At 40.7% G+C, this 23937-nt stretch overlaps 1 protein-coding gene across 4 annotated transcripts in view; it reads right to left on the bottom strand.

The window, feature by feature from the left end:
• fam76b (family with sequence similarity 76 member B) overlaps positions 1-23937 on the bottom strand; it is a 44596-nt gene that overhangs the window by 9319 nt on the left and 11340 nt on the right. For 2 of the 4 annotated variants that reach the window (XM_085998750.1, XM_085998751.1), the window contains 4 exons: positions 18087-18251; positions 16348-16511; positions 12700-12747; positions 6079-6162 (listed from right to left, as the gene is read on the bottom strand). In XM_085998750.1, coding sequence (XP_085854876.1) covers positions 6079-6162; positions 12700-12747; positions 16348-16511; positions 18087-18251 — 461 coding nt within the window. The remainder of the gene's footprint in view (positions 1-6078; positions 6163-12699; positions 12748-16347; positions 16512-18086; positions 18252-23937) is intronic. The other 2 variants (XM_085998752.1, XM_085998753.1) reach the window with 1 other exon arrangement.

Genomic DNA, 23937 nt, shown 5'->3' with positions numbered 1-23937 from the left:
ATTTAAACAGGCCAGTTTAACGAGAGGAAATGAGCCACTAACACAAATTAAGCTTCTGTGCCACATGGCCGAGAGTAAATCACATGACATAGGATTGAAATGAAGCACTGTGGCCTGGTGTTTCTGCTCGATTGTGTAGGTTTTTTTTGGCGCAATTCCCCAGATATCAGCATAACCAGCGCAAAAAATCATGGAATTTAAGCACAACTCAAGTTTCTGCGATCTTTTGCGCTAGTTTTAAAATCCACTGCTAGTAAAAGGCCCTGCCTCCAGGGTGAATTAATCACCATTAGGAATTTCCGCTAATTGCACTCGTTTGCAGGAAGTCGAGGAGACTCCAAAAATTAAGCTGGATCTTTTGGGCACAGGGACACCAAGAGGTACGTTTTGAAAGGTTTTCAATTTTTTTTTTTTTAAATTTACTAAGGAACTCACTACTGTACTCCAACCGAACTAAAAAATAGTTTTGTATATTTTTTGAAGCAATTTTCAGTCAGTCATTTAAAAAAAAAAAATTTTTAAATCGGGTTACTCATGGGTGGCGGATTGACACGGATTTAAAATGCTTATTTTTGTGATAAACCCATTTCCAGCTGTATTATCAAAATTATTTGCCACAATAGATCACAATGTTTTTTAAAACAAGTTTTTTCCCCAAAAATTACATTTTAAAACGCTGCCAGATTTTGCATTTGACAATATGCAAATGAGTTTGAAACTCGTTTGGGGGGGGGGGGGGGGGGGAGAAAGTTGCACCAGAACCAGCAAAAAACGTCCAAAGCAGAAACTCTATTCCTTTTGGTTTCCTGCTGCATGGAAAGCTCTGATAATACAATTCAGTAAATCATACTGCATTTCTGCATACAAAGATACCTACAATTCAGGAATGTTTAACTTTTTGCAAATGATGTGCCATACTATGCAAGTGTTAATAAAATGTCAGAAATTACATGCAACAGACTTCTCCAAGGCTAATTATTTTCAGTACGTTGCAATGTAAGAAAAAACCCTACAGTACAACACACTAGAGATTTACTCAAGAAGAAAACTAACAAGACCAAGTAATGGATGATCATAATATTCCACCTTCATAACAAAATTAACAGAATCATTAGATTCAGAAGACACATCAAGTGTTATTTTATTAAATGTTTTATTGGTTTATGTATACTATATAAATGGTCTCAGTTATCATTACACTGTATAATTCAATAACAATGAAAGATCTTTAAAGCATAAATAAATGTTATTAGCATATAATAATTTAAATCATTGGAAAAATGAGAGCTGTATTCTCATCATTCATTAGTTTTCTCTTCAGCAGTGCTGTGGTAATGAATGAAGCACAATGTGTAATCCCAAAGTGATGCTACTTAGGTTTGCGAGTGATCTTAATTGTAAGCTTAAACCATACTTCTGAAACCAAATACTTCTCCACAGGCCATTCTAGTGTGCCTCTAGAGTAGCTTCACCGAAGCGTACGAGAGCATGGGCCTTACGCTAAACATCCGTAAGACAAAGGTCCTCTACCAACCTGCCCCCGCCACACAGTACTGCCCCCCAATTATCAAAATCCACGACAAGGCCTTGGACAACGTGTACCTCTTTCTATACCTCGGGAGCCCACTGTCAACAAGGGCAGATGTCGATGACGAAGTCCAACACCGCCTTCAGTGTGCCAGTGCAGCCTTCGGTCACCTGAGGAAGAGTGTGTTTGAAGACCAGGGCCTCAAACCCGGCACTAAGCTCATGGTCTATAGAGCAGCAGTGATATCCGCCCTGCTGTATGCCTCAGAAACATGGACCATGTACAGCAGGCACCTCAAAGCACTGAAGAGGTACCACCAACGCTGCCTCCGCAAGATCCTGCTGATAGGCGCACCAACGTCAGTGTTCTCGCTCAGGCCAACATCCCCAGTATCGAAGCTTTGACCACGCTCGATCAGCTCCGATGGACGGGTCACATCGTCCGCATGCCCGATGCGAGACTCCCAAAACAAGCGCTCTACTTGGAGCTCCGACATGGCAAGAGCGCCCCAGGTGGGCAGAGGAAACGCTTCAAGGGCACCCCCAAAGCCTCCTTGAAAAAGTGCAACATCCCCACTGACACCTGGGAATCCCTGGCCCAAGACTGCACAAAGTGGAGAAGCATCCGGGAAGGTGCCAAACACCTTGAGTCTCTTCGCCGGGAGCAAGTGGAAGCCAAGCGCAAGCAGCACACGTCAACCCAAGCACCCCACCCACCCGCTCCTTCAACTACCATCTGCCCCACCTGTGACGGAGACTGTAAGTCCCGCATTGGACTCAAGTCACCCGAGATCTCATTTTTAACGTGGAAGCAAGTCATCCTCGGTTCCGAGGGACTGCCCAAGAAGATCAGTAGAAACACATTACAAGTCTATCTACAATTTGTACACAACCAAGGAGACAGCAAAAAATAAGTTTAATAGAAAAAGCCACGCTCAGCCCCAAAAAGTTTTCTCTTCTCCCAGAATGCATCCATCCGATCCTCCGCGCCTCCTATGGATTCCTGTTCTTCCCAATGTTCACTGATCTTTTGTCACATCGGGGCTGCTCATCAGGGAACATGATGGCAGGGATAAGGTGACCCAAGCACTGCTGGTTTATGACAGTGGCCTATTCCCACTACCAGGCTACACAAAGCAGGAGCCGTTCCAATAGTATTCCACCAACATACTCACCAAGAGGAAAAGGTTATATGAAATGTGACATTTTCAGGCAGATCACAAAGAATGTGGAGCACCTTACAAAATCTACATATATTGTACTGTCAAATTGTATACAAAATTGACGAACATTCCAAAGGCTAAATGGTGTCTTAATGGTAGACAAAATCTAAGCAATCAAATTTCAGCACTAAATGAGTCTCCTTGGTTAACTATTTATAATGATGATTTACAATAAAAATTGTAAAAGAACACTAAATAAATGTTAATATTTTAGGTTTTCTAAATCTTTTATAAACTACAGGCCAGAATTTGCAGTGTGTATAACGGTATGCTCCGAGAGTATGCCATCATACTGCCTTTGAAATGCACAGCAAGTTTGGGATTTCTGCTTGTGCATGCACTACACCCCAAACTTGCGATCTGTCAAGTTCCGACTTGACAGAACATCCGCACCGACACCGCACTGACATTGAAAACCTAAATGCTGGCATCTATGTGGAGCGCAAGCTTATAAAAATTCCAAACTGAAAGTATAGATGTTTCTCCCGGAAGGCTCTAGTAATGAAGGTTTGTTTTTTCTCTTTCTGGAGATCATAAATGAATGAGACCTTGGCCGGGATTTTGCTCACCTCAGCGGGTTCGGTGCGAGCAATGTCAATGGCGGGTTGCAGCCCCGCTGTTGGCTCCATCCCGCTGTCCAAAATGAATTTACATTGATGGGGCTTGTTAAGCCCACCCAGCACGTTTCCATGTCCAATTAGAGGAAGCAGATCTGGTGACATCATTCATGATGCGTCTCATCAGCCAGTTTCCTTAAAGGGACCATGGCCCCCTTACTTTTGACAGTTGTGCTGTCAGTGTTCACTGGAGAGAGGTGCAGGGCAGCACCCAGGTTCTCCCATGACTCCCTCCATATGCTTATGGAGGGAGTCACAGCACACGGAGTTTCTCTTCCCTTCCCATGGGCAGAAGACCTCCCCACGAGATCAACACAGCCTGGTTGCACACTGCACACGAGGTCACAAGCAGGAATGTGGTCGGGAGGACCAGGCTGCAGTGGCACAAACTTTTCAAGTGATCTCATTAGATCACGAAAGGTTAGTACAAACCACACTCACCTTCATCCTGCTGTGCCTCTCATCACATCCCTATCACTCTGCCTTCCCTACCCTACTCCTGCACATCGTACTCACACCAACTTACCTTGCACCCCCACCCATCCCTCTCTATCTACATTATCACATCCCACCTCACTAGCCACCCTTCACACTCACCCTCATCCTAGTGCAATCATACCAACTAACAACATACAAGGGTAGCTACTTGGGTGTTTTATTCAATGTGTATGTAAAGTTTCTGTTAATGTGGTGTCAAACATAAAAATCTATTTTCAACACTTTCCGTTCTTGGACAGATTTGTGTGCACCTTTGGAAGTGGCTTAGTGAGCTGCAGTTAATGGTGAGACATAACAGTACCCCCCACAATGGTAGAGAGTGTGAAAGGAATGGCTTGGACATGGTAGGGATGCTTTATGGTGTTGGTGTGGGGTGGTGCCAACCTGGCGCATCATGTGGCAGCCAGGGTGTACAGCGTCAAGTGAAGTAAATCTGGCCATGGTGAGGCCATCCCAGGCAGCAATGTGCTTGGGTGCTGATGCCCTCTGTACTGTGCAACATCAGGTGATTGCAAGAAGGTTGGTGTTGTTGTTGGTGCTGCTGGTGTGCCTAGTGCTGCTGGTGTCGGGGCTGATCATGGTCGGATTCTGAGGACCAAGGTGAGACAGTATAAAGGGCACCCATGTTGATGAAATAGATGGCAGGTGAAGTACAGATGAAAGAAGCAATCTGTCAATGGTGAGAGGTTGTTCCAATGAGATGACACTGGATGGAGAGTTTGTTCCAAACACTTGCAGCCTGTATAAAGCTCAATCTGTGTTCCAAATGGAGTAAGCAACAGCTTCTGTGCTTGGAAAGTGAACAGCTGTGAGGTGGGAGCTATTATAGCACATGTCAAGCTGTCAACTAATCAACTGATTTAACAGCTATTCAACTCCCGCCTCAGGTTCAGAAATATGGTCCCCAAGCAATGTGGACCCCGTGGCGAGCAATTAAAAGGCAAGCATTATTAAGGGTCTCTCAACAACCCAATAATTGGTTTAATTGGGTCGCCCGCTTCTGCGGGTTGGGTCGAATCGAAGATTTCACACTCACCATTGGGAAAGGTGCGTTGCGGCGGGATCCCAGCCCGGTCAAAAAAAATCAAATTTCCCACTGATCCCACCCGCTGACACCACGGAAAATTCTGGTCCTTCTGTTTGATGATTGGAACACCAGGCCCACGTGATTCCAGGTACACTTCCGCACACGCTGCACCCCTGGGATGCCCTGTAGTATGCAGCATCAAAGAGCAAGTTTGCGAAGGAAGTTCCCATCAGGCAAGTTCGCATTCTATTCAGATGCTGGTGGCGTACTCCATAGGTATGCCACCAACTGCAAAATCTAGGACCATGTTTTAAACTTGGTCTGACTATAACTTTAGGGATGACAGAAGCCTGTAGTAATAATGTTCAGTTTTTAAAAAAAAAACTTCTACCTTATCATAAAGCTCTTAAATCAGTTTCCATCCTAATGGATATGAATGTGCACTCACCTATTTTAACAACATCATCAGTAGCTGAGGAATCCCTCAAATTTTTGGAAAGTGGGAGAAATAAGGAAAGGAGGTAAAGGGGGAAAAAAGCATTCAAATCAGCCTAATTACCCTGCAGCTGCACAAGTTGGGGATTTAATTTTCAATTTCATAACTTTGAAATGCAACAGAACATCAAATCATGGCCTGGTTTCCTGACTTTACACAGCCTGGTATACATGGTGCCATGTTTTAAAAAAATTTCTCTGAAATTCTTTTCCTTTCTGAAGGCACTGACTCTCTTTACTGGAGTACAGTTCCAAAGGAAGCGGTTACTCTCCAGCATGTGATTCGAGAGTCCAACATTCATACAAGAGTCTGGACAATGAGTGTCGGTAGGCTATGCAACCATGGAAGACATCACCACTGAACCAGACCCTGTCCTCACCCAACAGCCACATATGCATACTTCCAGCAAAGGCTGTTGTATAAAAATCAGGAACTCTGACCAATTTTCCTTCCTTCACCCAAGAACTTTAGCACCATTCCAGATGAAATCAGCTAACATTGCGTAGACAGGGGTTTAAATTTAGCATCTTCCTGGTCAGTATGGCTAAGACAGTAACTTTTCTAGGCTTGGTTACTTCAATGCACTACCTGAATGGCTTGTGAAATTGTACTGATTACAAAAATTACCCCCCCCCCATCACAAATAAGAAAACAGAAGTTTAATTTCCAAAGAGAGCCAATGCAGTTTACCTGTCTCCATTGGAGGGCTTTGTTTCAAGTTTTGGCTTTTTCTTTGGAGCTTCATTTTGAATACTAGATGATGACGATTTATGGCTGTAAACAATAAGAAATGTTTAATTTATAGGCAACTTTTATAAAATCACAGTTAACCCTAAACAAGAAAACATGAAAGCAAAATAAACAATTGAGAAGTATCGGTTGAACATATACAGTAAACTGAATTAAATATAAACCAATAAAACTTCATTAAAATACATTGAAAATTTAGAATTAGTGGCAGGAATACTAGGCAAGGAATGGCAAAGACTCTCAATGCATGGAAGAACTGATTCAGTTATCCCACTTTATAGCCCCATTCACAGTACAGCTGTAAATCTGTATTAGTTGTTAAACATGGAGTTAACAACTCAGATTCTAATTAGAGTAAATCTCACCTCTTGATGCCCATTTAAAGCCGACTGTGAATAATCAAGGAGATTCAAACCCAACTGGTATAAAATGGGATTCAAATCCTAGGTCACTCTGTTCTGGGAAGAAAAAGTTAATTTGTACGCCTGTTATCCATTATTGAGGTTTTATCTTAGGGTAATAAGACCTCAAACAGCCGTTCATGCTGTAACAGGGAGCAAGGAGCTACCATAATGCCCCAGAGATTAAAACATGATTAAGATGAGCAGAAGACTATAGCTGTCTAAGGTTTAACAGGTTATAGATGTTGCTATCATCACAACTAAAAAGGCATTTTTATTGTCATCTGTGTACCAAGCTATCAATCGAGTGTTCATGCTTGTTTACAGCCACTGATCAAACTGTACCTAAACTACCTGTACAGATTAATTCATCAATCAACAAAGTAAGGATGTTGTGTGCCTTTATATTTTAATGCCATTCAACAAAGATTTAGATTTCATTATTTTGTGCTTTTGTTTTGGCACTACACAATGATGGGACTTAATTCTCGCTGCTTAAGTTAATGTTAATTGAATTGATAGAAGGAATAGCATTACAAAAGCAAAATACTGTGGATGCTGGAAATCTGAAATAAAAACAGAAAATGCTGGCAATACTCAGCAGGTCAGGCAACATCTGTCGAAAGAGAAACAGAGTTAACGTTTCAAGTCGATGACCCTTTGTCAGAACTGGAAAAAGTTGGAGATGTAACAGGTTTTTAAGCAAGTGTAGGGGCAGGGAGAGGAGGAATCTATTACACCAACCTCCACATTTAACGGATTATCCTCTGTCATTTCCGCCATCTCCAGCGTGATCCCACCACCAAACACATCTTCCCCTCACCTCCCCTTTCAGCATTCCGAAGGGACCGCTCCCTCCGCGACACTCTGGTCCACTCTTCTATCACCAACACCTGCCCTTTTACCTCCTCCCTTCCCACTGTCCAGAACCTCAAATGCTCCTTCCAGGTGAAGCAGCGATTTACTTGTACTTCTTGCAATTTATTATACTGTATTCGCTGCTCACGATGGGGTCTCCTCTACATTGGGGAGACCCAATGCAGATTGTGTGACCGCTTTGCAGAACACCTCCGTTCAGTCCATAAGGGTGACCCCGAGCTTCCAGTCAGCCTCTTACACTGTTCCAATGAAGCTCAATGTAAGCTCAAGGAACAGCACCTCATCTTTCGATTAGGCACTTTACAGCCTAATGGACTCAACACCGGGTTCAACAATTTCAGACCATAACCTCTGCCCCTATCATTTTTTTCTCTCTCGCATGGCAGTTGTTGATCATCCTGCCATTTACACTTCATCTAGAGTCATCATTTGTTTCTTAACTTGTCCCATTACCATCTCCTTTTGCCTTGCACCATCATCCCTTTTGTCTCTTAATCACGCCTGCCTTCCATCCTATCAGACCTTTCCTTTTGTTCTTTCCTCCCCTCCGCCCTCTCCCTGCCCCTACACTTGCTTAAAAACCTGTTACATCTCCAACTTTTTCCAGTTCTGACAAAGGGTCATCGACCTGAAACGTTAACTGTTTTTCTCTTGACAGATGCTGCCTGTCCTGCTGAGTATTTCCAGCATTTTCTCTCTATTATTGAAGAAATAGCATTCTCTGCTGCAGCCAGTAACAAATCCGGATATCACTTCTAGGATATCACTTCTAGTCTAATTACATTGAACTTAAGTAGGAAAAGACCATTTGTTGGTGTCCACCACAGCATCTTTTCCAAAAAAAACTATTTTTGCATATATTAAAAATAACAGACATTCCAAGCTAGTAAGTCATTAGGGTTGAGCTGATTGGTTTATTAAGTCATTTCAATTCCACGATGCATTATTATTTTGTAACAAACCCCAGTCTACATTATTCTATACTAATGGATCTCCTGTGGTGATATTCACGGTGAGTCGGCAGATATTTCATGTAATGGTATACACATATTATTGCGTTATTACACAGCACTATGCAAAGTGTTAGTGGTATTTTCAGACTTAGATTCTATGATTATGTGCATATCTGTACATATTGTGTTGGATAAAGAAGATGATATATTGTAATAGATCATATATTATTGTGCTGGTATATTTAAAGATGTTGAGAATAAAAGCAATGGTAGTTAAAAAGAAAACTAACAACAGAGTATAGAAATTCAAATGAAAATTGAAAAACATGAAATGCTTTATTGGTGGTTTTTATATAATTAGAGGTTTGTGACAGGGAAATGGGAGCTTCATTAGTGAAATATTTAAAGAGAGAGAGAGAAATAAAAGTTGGAGCACAGGGGCAGATTTCATGATGTTGTACTCTTGGCACCAAGAAGACACCAACCAGAATAGCAGGTTCAGAAGTTAGTGTGTCTGCTCTGCAGTGTGCCTATTTTCCGTCCTTTTATTTCAATTGGTGAAAAATTGGGCAAACTGTAAATCGAGTGCGCTAAGCTACATCACAAAGTTCAGTGCAGGAGCGCTACATCATGAAATCTGTCCTAGACTATCTTAGTGGAAAATTTTGTTTTCAAAAAAAGGGAGCGTGAAGTTTAATGTGTTATAGGCAGTGGAAAGGTTGCATTGGATGACTGGGAGAGACAAAACATTAGGGAAGGAAAGAGCAGAAAAGGTTGCAGGTACAGGGAGATTGCGGACAATGAATGGGAAAGAGATTGCTGGTGGTAAGCGAGTGGAAAAGTAAGACTTTGGGATGAATGATGGAGAGCAATGAAAGGCTGGGGGAATGCAGTTAGGGATTGCGGAGAGTTTGGTGATGAGCAAGAAAGACTGATGGGATGAGGTGCGAGCAGTGGGATGGCAGTGGTATAAGGCAATGGTGGGAGGGGGTTCCAGGGTTTGGGTGCAACAATCGTGGAAAGGTGGTAATGGGATGCGATGTTTGGAATATGGTAGCATTGGAGAGGTTAGGTGTGATAGTATAGAAGAACCAGGAGGGGAGGTGCTAATTCTGGTATCATTTGGATCAATTAGGAGCTCCAAACATTGAAAATTCCTTCAGTATCCCATATAATAAACTTACTAAAAACATGTTTTAGAACAATACAACAATAGAAATAATGTGCTAACAAGTTAACAGATGCCAAAAAAAAATTGAAATCTGCCTTTCTTCCCGAACGCACCTTCCCCAAATGGGACTCCAGTTTGAATACCTACCCTATACAAGTATCTCTGTTGCCCTTGTTATTGTGCATCATGCTTTGGGAATATGAAGAAGTTCCGTTCTATGGCCACAATGCTGACCGTAACCTACTATTCTCATTCTTATTGTCATGGCTGCGCCCAAGCCATCTCTAACCAGCAGCTCTAAAGCATAAAACATTGAAACAAGGACCAACTCAGATATCAACAAATGTACAAATCTTCCTTTATAGTCTGTAGAGATTATAGAGCAATTTTGTACATAATATTTAGTCTTTATGTACTGTAGTTCTTCATGTTTTAATTGTTATGTAAACAAAGTGTCTTTGGTGTTGCTGTGTCATCTGGTGGAGTCATTTCTGCTACTCACCCTTAGAACTTATACAGCTTCACAGCAGTAGCTGTAAAAAGAAACACAACTTGTTGCCACAAATGCTCAAAGCTGAGGCAGTGGTTAAAGACAACAGAAATTATCCCTACACTGGAGAAAGCCTGAACAGCCACCAGTTCAGACATGTGAAATACACCATTTTAAAAAGGAAATTAATGAAAAAAAATCTAAAACAAGCAATTTCAGAATGAACAAATTTCAGGAACGACAAGCAAAAGCTATGCAGAATTAAGTTCTGTTGGTAACCTGTACATGCAAATCAAAGCCAGGCATTACGCAATGCATCAAAAAGGGCCTTTTCTTAAACCATTAGCGCACCCATCCACTCAAAAAAAAATTTGCTTGGATCCCAAGTAGTGAATTAAAACAAGTCTACTGCATCGAGGGACTCCATTCAAATTTAGTTCAATTTCATTCAAATGAAATGCAACCAGACAACATTTAATTGTCTACCTCCAATTAATAACCCATAGGTTAGAACCCGTTTTGAAAGTTAAAGCTTACTCATCTGCAGGGAAAGAAAAGTAGTAAAGGACAATGTATCAGATTTTGATTTTAGATTAAGTAACTACACAAGAGGATGGATCCTAGAGGAATTAAGGCTACAGCTCAATTAAGGAGTTCTGATAACAGAATAGTTCACAGATCTTAGCAGAATCCTGACAATACACAACACCATCCTGCCAATTTCTACTAAAATCCAAAAGTTCCAAAAACAGAATGGAGTTGAAATTCTGCCGGGTGCCATTTTTAGCATGCCAATTGATGTGTTCCTGTAATTCCTACATGTGCTATTAAGTGATTAACTACATTTAAAAAGAGTTAATGACTTAAAATAACATAGGAATTTTACACAAACGTGTTAAGCAGTACATTAAAGATAGTACTCAGCAGGATTTGAAATTCATAACTTAGCCACTGTAGTTGATTTCATTTAGCAACTTCCAGTCACAGCTCAATTTTTTTGCCGCCCTGAGCTCCACTTCCGAGCCCATATCCTCTCCATCACCGAGACCGCCTACTTCCACTTCCATGACATAGTCCGTCTCCCTCCCTGCCTCAGCTCATCAGCTGCTGAAACCCTCATTCATGCTTTGTTGCCTCTAGACATAACTATTCCAATGCTCTCCTGGCCAGCAGCCCATCTTCCATCCTACATAAACTTGAACTTATCCAAAACTCTGCTGCCCGTATCCTAACTCACACCAAGACTGGTTCACCCATCACTACTGTGCTCGCTGACCCACATTTGCTCCCAATCCAGTAAAGGCTCAATTTTAAAATTTTCATTCTTGTTTTCAAATGCCTCCATGGCCTCACCCCTCCCTATCTCTGTAACCTCCTCCAACCATTCAAGGGCTCTGTGCTCCTGCAATTCTGGCCTCTTGCGCATCACCACTGGCAGCCGTGCCTTAAGTAGCCTAGGTCCTAAGCTCTGGAATTCCCTCCCTAAATCCCTCTGCCTCTCCTTTAAAGGGATCCTTAAAACCTACCTTTTTGACTAAACTTTTGGTCACCTGTACTAATATATCCTTATGGGGTTCAGTGTCAAATTTTGTTTGATAATGCTCCTGTGAAGTGCCTTGGGACCTTTTACTACGTTAAAAGGTGCTATATAAATGCAAGTTGTTGTTTTTAAATGCTGTTTTCATCTCGATGAAGGACATAAACATTCCCAGGTTGGATTGAGCAGTGACCTGCTGAAGCACTATCCTAACAATGCATCTTAATTCCAATATTAAAACAGCATCCATTACTTTAGGAATACACCATTTAATTTCGCTATAGTAGCCAAGCGGTGACTGACAAATAGTGCTAAATTTAGAGTGGAGACGTGCAAGGATAGAGCACTCACTTGAACTCAATCAAGATCCTTATAGCTAGCAGAGGAAAACGATAATTTCATCCCAACTATCTGGTCTGCATATGGTGTACCATCCCAAAAGTGGAAATACAACTTTTTAAAGACCACTATGCTACCCAGTCTCCTAAACTATTCAGTTATTTTAATCTGGTAGATTTATATTAAATTCAATGTAATCAGAAAGGTGCAACATATTAGGAGCAAAACCTAATTGTTACTGGGAAATCCAATATACATACAGGAAACTTTCGATTTACCGGCACCTAAATAACCGGAAATCTCGGTTAACCGGCAAAATTCAGGAGTAGGTTTTACTTCATATTGTATTTGCCTTCCTCCGTCTGTTGCTGTGCAAGGGTGTGGCTGCAGCTGTTGTTAAGCTAGAGATGCTTGGAACTTGTGGCCATTGTTCTACACTTGTTGCTAAGCAACAGGGTTTGTTGCTTTATACGGAGCGGTCAGCTCTCCCCATCTTTTATTATAGCGTTCGGTTATCCAGAATTTTTGATGAACCGGCACCACGTTGGTCCCGTCCGTGCCGGATAAAAAAAAGTTTCCTGTAACATTATTCCAGCCCAAGTTCCATAAGGAAGATGATGATTTAAAAAATGACAATGGATAGATTAAGACACAAAAGACAGTACAACAAACATTTCTATTACGGTTAGGGAGGAAAGGATGTAGGGTAGAAGAAAATATAAAACGCTTAAAACAAAAAAAAGCTTACAATTGTATAAGAGGATTTTACAACACAGCAGCTAAATATTTACCTCATTTTCCACACTCCATGCTGCTGCTCTGGGCTTAGGCTGCTGATTCTGAAACATATGCGGTCAAGTCTGTTAAATTTTCCATAAAATTCTTCAGTCAAAAAATTACATGTAAAGTCCCAATAATGGATAATCAAGGAGCTATTGGGGTGGGGGGGGGGGGGGGGAAATCACTAGAGAAGAAGTACTAGGCAAACTAAAGGGACTAAAAGGTGGACAAGTCCCCTGGACCCGATGGCCTGCATCCTAGAGTCTTAAAAGAGCTGCATCCTAGAGTCTTAAAAGAGCTGGCTGCAGAGATAGTGGATGCGCTGGTTGTAATCTACCAAAGTTCCCTGGATTCTGGAGAGGTCCCAGCAAACTGGAAAACCGCAAATGTAACGCCCCTATTTAAGAAAGGAGGGAGACAGAAAGCAGGTAACTATAGACCAGTTAGCCTAACATCTGTCATTGGGAAAATGCTGGAATCCATCATTAAGGAAGTGTTAGAAGGACATTTAGAAAATCGTAATATAGTCAAGCAGAGTCAGCGTGGTTTTATGAAAGGGGTATCATGTTTGACAAATTTGCTGGAGTTCTTTGAGGATGTAACAAGCAGGGTGGATAAAGGGGAACCAGTATATGTCGTGTATTTGGGTTTCCAGAAGGCATTCAATAAGGTGCCACATAAAAGGTTATGCACAAGATAAGAGCTCACAGGGTTGGGTGTAATATATTAGCATGGATAGAGGATTGGCTAACTAACAGAGAACAGAGTCGGGATAAATGGGTCATTTTCAAGTTGGCAAACTGTAACTAGTGGGATGCCGCAGGGATCAGTGCTGGGGCCTCAACTATTTACAATCTATATTAATGACTTGGATGAAGGGACCGAGTGTAATGTAGCCAAATTTGCTGATGATACAAAGATAGGCGGGAAAGCAAATTGTGTGGAGGTCGCAAAGAATCTCCAAAGGGATATAGATAGGCTAAGTGAGTGGGCAAAAATCTGGCAGATGGAGTATAATGTGGGAAAATGCGAGGTTATCCACTTTGGTAGGAAAAATATAAAAGCAAATTATTATTTAAATGGGGAGAGATTACAAAATGCTGAGATACGGATGGATCTGGGGGTCCTTGTACATGAATCACAAAAAAAGTTAGCATGCAGGTACAGCAAGTAATTAGGAAGGCAAATGGAATGTTGGTCTTTATTGCAAAGGGAATAGAGTATAAAAGTAGGGAAGTCCTGTTACAACTGTACAGGGAGTTGGCGAGACCACACCTGGAGTACTGCGTACAGTTTTGGTCTCTTTATTTAAGGAAGGATGTACTTGCATTGGAGACAGTTCAGAGAAGGGTCACGAGGTTGATTCCAGAGATGAAGGGATTGTCTTATGAAGAAAAGTTGGGCCTATACTCATTGGAGTTTAGAAGAATGAGGGGATCTTATTGAAACATATAAGATTCTGAAGGGGCTTGACAGGGTAGATGCAGAGAGGATGTTTCCCCTCGTGGGGGAATCTAGAACTAGGGGGCATAATTTCAGAATAAGGGGGCACCCATTTAAAACGGAAATGAGGAGGAATTTCTTCTCTCAGAGGGTCGTGAATCTTTGGAATTCTCTTCCCCAGAGAGCTGTGGAGGCGGAGTCATTGAATATATTTAAGGTGGAGAGAGACAGATTTTTGAATGCTAAGGGAGTCGCGGGTTATGGGGAGCGGGCAGGGAAGTGGAGTTGAGGCCAAGATCAGATCAGCCATGATCTTATTGAATGGCGGAGCAGGCTCAAGGGGCCAAATGACTTACTCCTGCCCCTACGTCTTCTGTTCTTATCACATGGTTTCGGGTGGGGTGGAGTGTACACATAGTGATACACAAGGTATCGCAATTGTGTGGGATGGGCTCGATGGATTGTACGAGAGGGTCTTTACCGGTCTGTCATTATTCATATATTCGTATGTTTGTACGTACAGATTATGTTGGTCAGACTAGCTTATTGCAACATTTGGTTTGCACCAGAATGTTAAGGGTGCCAAATAAGTTATTTTTGGGATTGATCGGTCAGGGGCATTTGCATACTATTGGTACACCACTCGCACTACAAGCTAGATGCCCACTTGAGGCCAGGAAGGGGGCAGAGATGGGAAAGAGGAGTTGGAACAAAGAGAAAGGAATTGAAAGGGAGTTCGCGTCTTGGGGCAAGTGGGCTAACATTATCAGACCAAGATTCCCCAAAAGTTAAATATTTGGATGGTTTCACTATAGGCCAGTTTCCTGAAATCAATCAACTCCTTTCAAGACACAGACCTTTTAACTCAAAACCTTCTTCCCCATTAAATCCCTAGCAACATGCGACGCCAGGGACAGAGGCATCCTTTGCATCCAAAACTGCTAATGGCATAAATGAGAGAAACTCATCATATGGCATATTTTCCTCATTTGCATGGCTCCCAAATCAAAACAAAATTTGACAGGCGAAATCCAAGCTAAATTGGGTTCCATCCCAAATGCAAAAATCTGGCGCCAAGAAATTTTTCACATAGCTAATATTGGAAATATGCTTAAGCATAATCAAATTCTTAAGTAATGTTCTATTCCATACCTGTATGTAAAAAACAAAATTGAGCTCTTTTTGTCTAAAGTTCAACATTTCAATAGGACATTAAGCATGAATTCATTAAAAAAAAACTTGCATACATATAGTACCTTTCAAGACGTCTGCACCTACACTTTAAAATGCTGATTGAATTTTTGGTTAGAAATGTATGCCAATCAACTTGGCCTAATACTTATGATTTAAAATGTCATAGCATGTTAAAAATGAGTAAAGTCTAGAAAGACAATGGGCTGGATTTTCCGACCCCCACGGGTGCGTACGAGATGTGTACGCACCCGTAAGGTCCTCGGAAGTGCCGGTTTCAGGCATGCGCTAAAACCCGACATTTCCAATCTGTTAAGAATCCTCTTGACAGATCATCCGCCTGCCCGGGAGATGGGCCTCCGCAGGCAGTGTTCTGCTTTCTGCACAACTTCTGCCCACTGAAAACCTTTAAAAATCTTACGCCTGGTTAAAGCAGGCATATGGACTGCTTTTACCAGCATAAGAGTTTTAAAAAATTTAAATGTTTTCACTCATTTATAATTTTAAAATACTTTTGAAAAAAAATTATTTTTAGCTCCGTAAAAAGCTTGATTTTTTTCCAAAAAATTTAATTTTTGTTTAATATTTAATTTAATTTTAACTAATTTTAAACGTGATTTAAAAAAAAATTATTTAATGTTTAACTGTTTAAGTGATCCCCATTCATACTTTTGACAGATCTGTCTGTCTGGATCTGTCAAAAGTGTGAAGGGGGATTCCCTTCTTTGACTGGTTCCCCATGGCCCACATAATCCCAGGGGCGCTTGCGAACCGCATACACCTGGGATACCTGGGCCTCTGCACCTTTCGTAGAGCAGAGGCCCAAGATCAGAAGTCTTGGGACCTACGGAGCCAGAGGGTAAGTGTGTAGATTTTTTCCGATCGGAGGCATCCGCACGCAGGAAGTCTCCGATCAGAAATTCAGGGCCAATAACTAAAGGGACCACATTATAACAAAATGGCCCTTACATGGAAGTAAAGATGTTTATGTGTCCCTTGCTTTAAAAATCAGTAGTAGCACTCACTTGTGACGGCTACTACTATGGTGATGTTTCGAGAGGTCTTTTTCAGGCAGTGAAGTTGAAGATGAGGAGGAGTGCGAGCCCAAGTTTTTTCTCTGTTCTTTTGTTTTCTGCAGAACACGCTTATACGAGAGAGTACAGAGCCAACACAGCAATTTTCCATCAACCTTTAAAACAAAATAAAAAAAACAGAAGTTCAAACCTTGGCAAAATGGGTTGAGAGAATTGTTTATATGGTATGCATCGCTCCATTTTAGAAGATACAATCTCTTGGATGCTGCCTAGCTCCCCTTAACTTCAAACCTTACTAGCACAAAACACTTGCTGCAGAATTTCCTATATTTACACCACAGTTTTTTTGCAACCAATCTGTTTTTAGATGGACATGCAGATGTTTTTGTAATTTTATACAGATGTTGGATCTCTCTCTGAACTTGCACCTTTTAATTATTATTACCAACTGTTACCTCACCTTTGCAGTTCTCCCACCCCAGTGAGATGCTGCCAATTTTTTTCCAGAGAGAAATAAAGAAAAAACAAAATTATGCTCAGGAATGAATGAATCACAGGCGTGTTAGGGGTTATTCACTGATTTCAAGATTCTATGTGCACATATTGACCCAAAAGAAACAAAGGGTCATACATCTCTCTTAGCAATTCATCCAATTGTCTAATATTTAAGAAATACTATAAGTAGCAGATACTAAACAGCTGAAAAAACAACCTTGTAATATGATAGTACCTGTCACAGGATGCAGTGTACTTTCAGGTCAATCGTCACAACCAGCTGCAATACCCTTCCTCACCCTTCCTCCTAAGTCATTTGGCATAGCTTTCAAACTTCAAGGCGAACCCAAATGGCGACGGTAGTAGAAGATAGGAACGCGAATGGCTAAACTAAAACTAAAAATATATATTACGTAAAATAAATACCCGGGGGGAAAGTTAAAGGTAATCCAATCTCAGGTTTTAGAAAATTTATGAACCGTCATTTTGACAGCATCAGAATCCCAGTGATTAAATTACAGCCATGTAACTTCCTCCCAGGTACATGTTATTCTACAAATTTTTCAGTTTTCTCCATTAAAGCCAAATCTTTGTATGAAAATCAAGAACGAACAACTTAAGTACCACTGGATATTACTATCACTGCCAGATGGAATAAGAAAAGGATCAAAGCTTGAAGAGATTTTCAACAGACATGAAAAGCAAGTGATTAACTGCACTAATGAAGCATTTTACACTGACGAACCCAGTTACAATAACTTGAAAAATATAATATCCACAGGATATAAAATTTAAACTGTACAATACTTATAGTATCCCAGGAATCCTTTTGTAATAGTATGAATTCAGCTTACATCTACCATATATGTGGATATTTATATGTACTGGTTGATGTCCTATGCCATATATACAAACACATATGAAGCATTCAACTAAAGTTGAAATTGTATTTTAATTATAGCTATTGTTATAAGTGATCACTCTACATAATCTTTGAAAAGATGGTGCTCTTTTACTTAACTACAATAAAAATAGTAGGGAAATATCAAAACAACTGGATGAATGTAATACTGACAGTAAAAACAGCATCACTTACTAATGAGACGCACCATACCATATACCTTTGTGGTTTAACATGGCAAGTCCTAACCAGTTTTCAAATGATATTGCAATTTTTTTTTAATTCTTAAAATTTCTATTAATGCTAAATATTCATAAAAATAATTTTTGCTCACTTCCGTTACCTTTCGCCGACTCTCGTCTTTTCGATCAAAGGCACATTGCTGTTTGCACTGCTCACATGTCAGAGGAGGCCCATACTTCTTTTCTGAATTTGTACAACGCTGACACTTGGTGCCAATGAAAGCTGCTATAATGTTACAATATTGACAGGGTTTGGGCTGCAACAAAAAAAAATGTCAACTCAAACTTTAATAGAGCACTGGTAATTCAACAATACTGTACATCTGTGCTTAATGATTGGGACGCAGTACTGTATAGTAGATCCAATTAAAGATTTTGGTTTGGTGCTCTCGTAGCCACAGCACAGGGAGTGAAGAAACCAATCTCCCACCCTTCTTTCATAATATCTGTTTTACCCTGAAGCATTCTTCAGGCTCTCATTCAGATTCACAGAAACAGAAGAGACTAATTTTCCTACTGGAGGAACTAAAATTTTCTTAATCATCCAATGTTGTAAAAAAAGTCAAATAATCAACACAATTACATTAATATTTCAAGTAAATTATTTTCAAAATTAATTCACAAAATAATGGAACATCAAGGACATCTTGTGCCTCTGCGTATTTACTTTCTAACATGCAAGATTAGTACAATAACTTTGGAAGTTGCTGTATTGATAACATGCACATTTTAATTTCATTGTGAAAGCTGAAACAATGCATTCCAATGGTACAAGAGGTAAATTCAGCCCCTGTTGTGCTAGTTAGGCATCAAGTCAGGAAAGTTCCATGTTGGATCCCTGATCTGTTCAGAGTTAGCAAACTCTGGTGTGGGAGGACTCAGAAGAAAACTAGGTCAAGCTTTCGGCTTATTTGCCGGAAATGATGTGTGGGGCCGACGTGGAGTGGAGTGTATGGAAGCAGGGGAGGGAAAGGAAGGAAGAGGTTCATGCTCAACTACGATGCCCAAAGTAGAATAGTGTAATAGCTCTTGGGGCCCAAAATTAAAAATTAGAAAATGCACTTCTTAAAAAAAAAATCAGTAATTGATGACCCGCTAATAATATTGTGGGAATGTGTAGCTTTGACACACATCATTTCTGAAATTGCAATTTTATTAATGGGTTACTTCCAGAGAAAAATAAGCATTCTTCCAATTTTTAAGAGGAATTTCACCCACTTACTACCCAGGCTTAAAGAATAGTCCAATGGCCCAGACATTGGAGGGCATACTGAACCATAACTCAGCATGAGTTTCAGGAAAGGAGTTAAAGGAAGAGGAAGAATGTAAAAGAAAAAGATTTAAATGAGCGGGCTGGGTTTGAATCTAGTCCAAATATAAACAATAAAGTTTTCTCTGATGGTTATAAGGTTCCTTTGCTCATCCAAGCACAGTCTTAATCCAGTTCCAGTAGCTAGGAATAGACAACCAGATGCCCTTAACTCTATAGCAACTTGCAGTCCATGGGACACTACAGATGGAGCAAGCATGGGAAACAGAAATGTCACATAATACATACAAATAAGTAGTTCTTGGGATTGAGGAATGGTGCAGAAGATATTATCCTACATCTAACCTGTAATATACAGTTTTCTTTGTAATTTAAAAACTCACGAGTGACTGCCTGACTGTTAATTTGCTTCAGGTTAATGAATGAATTAAGTCACATTAGCCACAAGAATACATGCAAAAAGTACCCTTGACTAAAATCAATCTCAACTAGTAAATTCTTAAATTTCAATTATAATAATGTTCTAGATATCACAGCAAACTTGCATAACAGTCTAGCACAGAAGGAGGCTACTTGGCCCATCATGCCGGTGTTGACTCTTTTGAAAGAGCTATCCAATTAGTCCCACTCCCCTGCTCTTTACCCATAGGATGTACTCAAAAGGTTGGCAGTCCTCAAAGTAGAAAAGTCACCCGATCCAGATGGGGTGCATCCTAGGTTACTGAGGGAAGGGCAGAAAGTGCGAAGACTCTGGCCACAATCTTCCAGTGCCAGAGGACTGGAGGATTGCTACACCCGTTCAAAAAAAGGAGGGAGATAAGCCCGGCAACTACAGGTCAGTCAGCCTAACACAAGCGGTGGGGAAACTTTTAGAGACAATGATCTGGGATGAAATTAATTGGCATTAGGAAAAGTATGAGCTAATAAATGAAAGTTAGCACGGATTTGTTAAAGGTAAATTGTGTTTGACTAACTTGATAAGAGTTCTTTAATGAAGTAACGGAGAGGGTTGATAAGGGTAATGTGATTGATATTGTGCCTATGAACTTTCAAAAGGCGTTTGATAAAGTACCACATAATAGATTTGTTAGCAAAATTAAAGCCTGTGGGATTAAAGGGACAGTGGCAGCATGGATATAAATTGACTAAGGGATAGAAAGCAGAGAGTAGTGGTGAACGGTTGTTTTTCCAGACTGGAGGGAAGTATACAGTGGTGTTTCCCAGAGGTCAGTATTAGGATAACTGCTCTTTTGATATATAGTAATAACTTGGACTTGGGTATACAGGCCATAATTTCAAAGGCTATTTAATAGAGGTATTCAAAATCATGAATGGTTTTGATAGAGTAAATAAGGAGAAAGTTTTTCCAGTGGCAGAAGGCTCAGTATCCAGAGGACACACATTTAAGATGATTGGCAAAACAACCAGATGCGACACGAAGAAACATTTTATTTTAAACACAGCGAGTTGTTGTGATCTGGAATGCATTGCCTTAAAGGGTGGTGGAAGCAGATTCAATAGCAACGTTCAAAAGAGAATTGGATAAATACTTGAAGGGAATAAATTTACAGGGCTATGGGGAAAGAGCAGGGGAGTGGGATTAATTGGATAGCTCTACCAAAGAGCCGGCACAGGCACAATGGGTGGAATGTGCTATAACATTCTATGATTCTATGATATTTCCCCCAATACTATTGGACAGAGTGGTTTTGGGTTCCATTTTACTGCCACCTTTTCTTTGCAACAAAGCAAAAGGGACAGTATAAATCTTGTATGATCCAGACCAGACTCCTACAGGAGGCCACCTCGCACCGTGTTGATTTAATGCATGAAGAATACCTCTTGTGGGGTGTCAAGTCTAAATTTAAAACTCCGCAAAAGCTTAGGGAGCTAATTTGAACATAGAACTTCTTTAAATGTCTATAGAAATAAACTACTCCCTCTGCTGATCCCAATACATTAAAAATATACTGGATGGAAATAGAGCACTGTACATCAGTGTAAGCCATGTAGCATAAACAAATCTATACTTTAAAATACTAATCAGAAAATGTATTAATTGCAGCATTAGAAACAAAGACCTATGGTACTTTTCTCCATTGGACAAAAACACATTCAGGTCTTAAAAAAAAATCACAGCAACAAAAGTTTAAACTTGAAGATGGCGTATTTACTATATACATACAAAACATCTACCCTACAGTCACAATTAGGAAAACTTACCAAGAATCGCACATTGGTGAATCTTCTGTGGCATTTCTAATGCGTTAGTTTGACTGAGGCTGCTCTGCTCGACCGCCAATAACACAACAACCCACTCTAATTTGAATTGTCAACCATAGTTCATTGGCAACAACCTCGTCTGAGCCAGAAGGTTGTTGTTTCAAGTCCCACTCCAGAGATTTCAGGACATAATCTAGGCTGGCATTTCAGTGGAGTACCGAGGCACTGTTGGAGATGCCGAATTTCGGATGAGCCGTCCGCCCTCTCAGGTGGACGTAAAAGATCCCATAGCACTATTTGAAGAGGAGCAGGGGCGTTCTCCCAGTGTCCTGACCAACATTTATCCCTCAACCAATATCACTAGAAGCAGATTATCTGGTCGTTATCTCTTTGCGGTTTGTGGGACCTTGCTAATCATAAATTAACTGCTACATTTCCTACATTACAACAGTGACTACACAAAAGTACTTCATTGGCTGTAAAACGCTTTGGGAATGTCCGGAGATCGTGAAAGGCACTATATAAATGCAAGTCTTTCTTTCTTTTCTCATGGTAAATTGGATGATACACAGTTCTAGAAGGATATGAGTGCTACATATAATGCTTAATTCATTTCTGCTGGTAAGGTGGACTTGTGTTCTTTAAAGTACATAGTTAAATTAAAAAGAGCCTCAAATTATTCAATTACTGTTGTCAAGAAACTTTGCAAATTGTAATGAACTTGCTGGGTTTCAGGTTTCCGCTCCAACCTACACAACATTTTAAAGTTTGTTTTTTCTCACTAACAAAATGTGACTGTGCATAAATGGACATATTGGCCTGGATTTTGTGGTCAACAAACAGCACTCCCCATTCATTACGCTTACGGCTCTCCACAGCCTTTTGATTGGCAACTTACTGTCAACAGGCGTCTGAAACAGTGCAGCTCCCCCTCCAGGGGATCTGGGACCAGTGTAGCGAAGCTTGTGGCGGAGCAGGGCAAATCGGACAGCAACTTCACGATTTCCACATTTAACTGCGCATGTGCGGACACTGGAGGTGGCAGTCCAATGTATTCCATAATATCAGTGACTGTTGATAGCCTCACCGTTAGTCTTACTGCAAAATCTGGGACATTATATTTGTCTGGTGGTGTTGTTCTTGGCAAGGACATTCTTGTCCTTATAAATATAATGCACAAAGACAATGGCCTGGATTTTGCAGTGGGTAATGACAGTAAACTGTTGTGACCCCTCTGAAATTGACTAACTTCAGGATTTAGCGCATGCGCAGTTAAACTTGGTAATGCTGAAGTTGCGGTTAGTCAATCACTGCTCCGACACAGGCTGCGCTGTGGACCCCCACTCCCCCCCCCTAGCCGGCAATCATTGAAACTGACGAAAACAGAAGCTTTTCCGCACTAATATCGCTGTTAAATACCCCATTAAATGTTAAGCCTGGTTGGAATAGGTGTAACTGGGATTTTAACAGTGTATCGACTGCTAACCGCTCTGGCCCTGAAAAACTAATTTTATTTGCAGAATGTCAAATTTCTCCATTATGATAAAAATTACTAGATTTAAAAAAAAAATTAAAGTCTGTTTATATGTCAGCTTCTACCGTAACCCCATGTGCATGTCCCAATCTTTATTTCGCTCACTGTAAAAAAAAATTTATTTTTATTTTTTATATATAAAATGAATTGATAATCAGTGCTTTTTATTTCCTGGTTTGCGGTCTGTGAGAATTCTTCAATGTGATTGGCTGCTTAGACAGCTGGATGACATCATTCCTGCACTACACTGGGGATCCCCTTTTGACAGCGCTACAATCAAATTAAGGGCAAGAAAGCTAAAGTTTTCGTCACAGAAATTGCAAGATCTTTGTAGGCAGCTTTCTTCGAGGTCAGCGGCGATGGCAGTTGCTTAGCCACTGACCACAAATTCTGGGCCAATATCACTGGAAGTTAAGAAGTGATGATTGTATTTGGGAGATCAGCCATAAATGAGTTTTTAAAAGAATATTTTTACATCAAGTCATCCGTGTACATTTTTCTTGTTTCATGGAGATGACTTTGCAAATGAAAATAACTTGGTGTGGGGGGAAATCTATTTTGCATCATTACCAGACACCCCCCAGCAATCCAATCATTAATTTAGTTTGTTTAAAATGAAGTAGAAATGTTACTCTTTGCTTTATCTGATTTCCTTCCCCCATCCCATTTTCTCAAAGCAGCCTTCCAGTACCTGTTCCAGTTTAGAGGGGATTTGAGGAGAATTTTTTTCACCCACAGGGTGGTAGGGGTCTGGAACTCACTGCCTGAAAGGGTGGTAGAGGCAGAGACCTTCATCACATTTAAAAAGTACTTGGACATGCAATTGAAGTGCCATAACCTACAAGGCTATGGACCAAGTGCTGGAAAATGGGATTAGGGTGGATAGCTAGTCAGCCGGCACAGACAAGATGGGCTG

This window comes from Somniosus microcephalus, chromosome 10 (genome assembly GCF_052327205.1).
Source record: "Somniosus microcephalus isolate GS21.2 chromosome 10, FLI_Smic_1.0, whole genome shotgun sequence".
NCBI classification, from domain to species: domain Eukaryota; kingdom Metazoa; phylum Chordata; class Chondrichthyes; order Squaliformes; family Somniosidae; genus Somniosus; species Somniosus microcephalus.
This window is presented reverse-complemented; position numbering and strand designations above follow the sequence as displayed.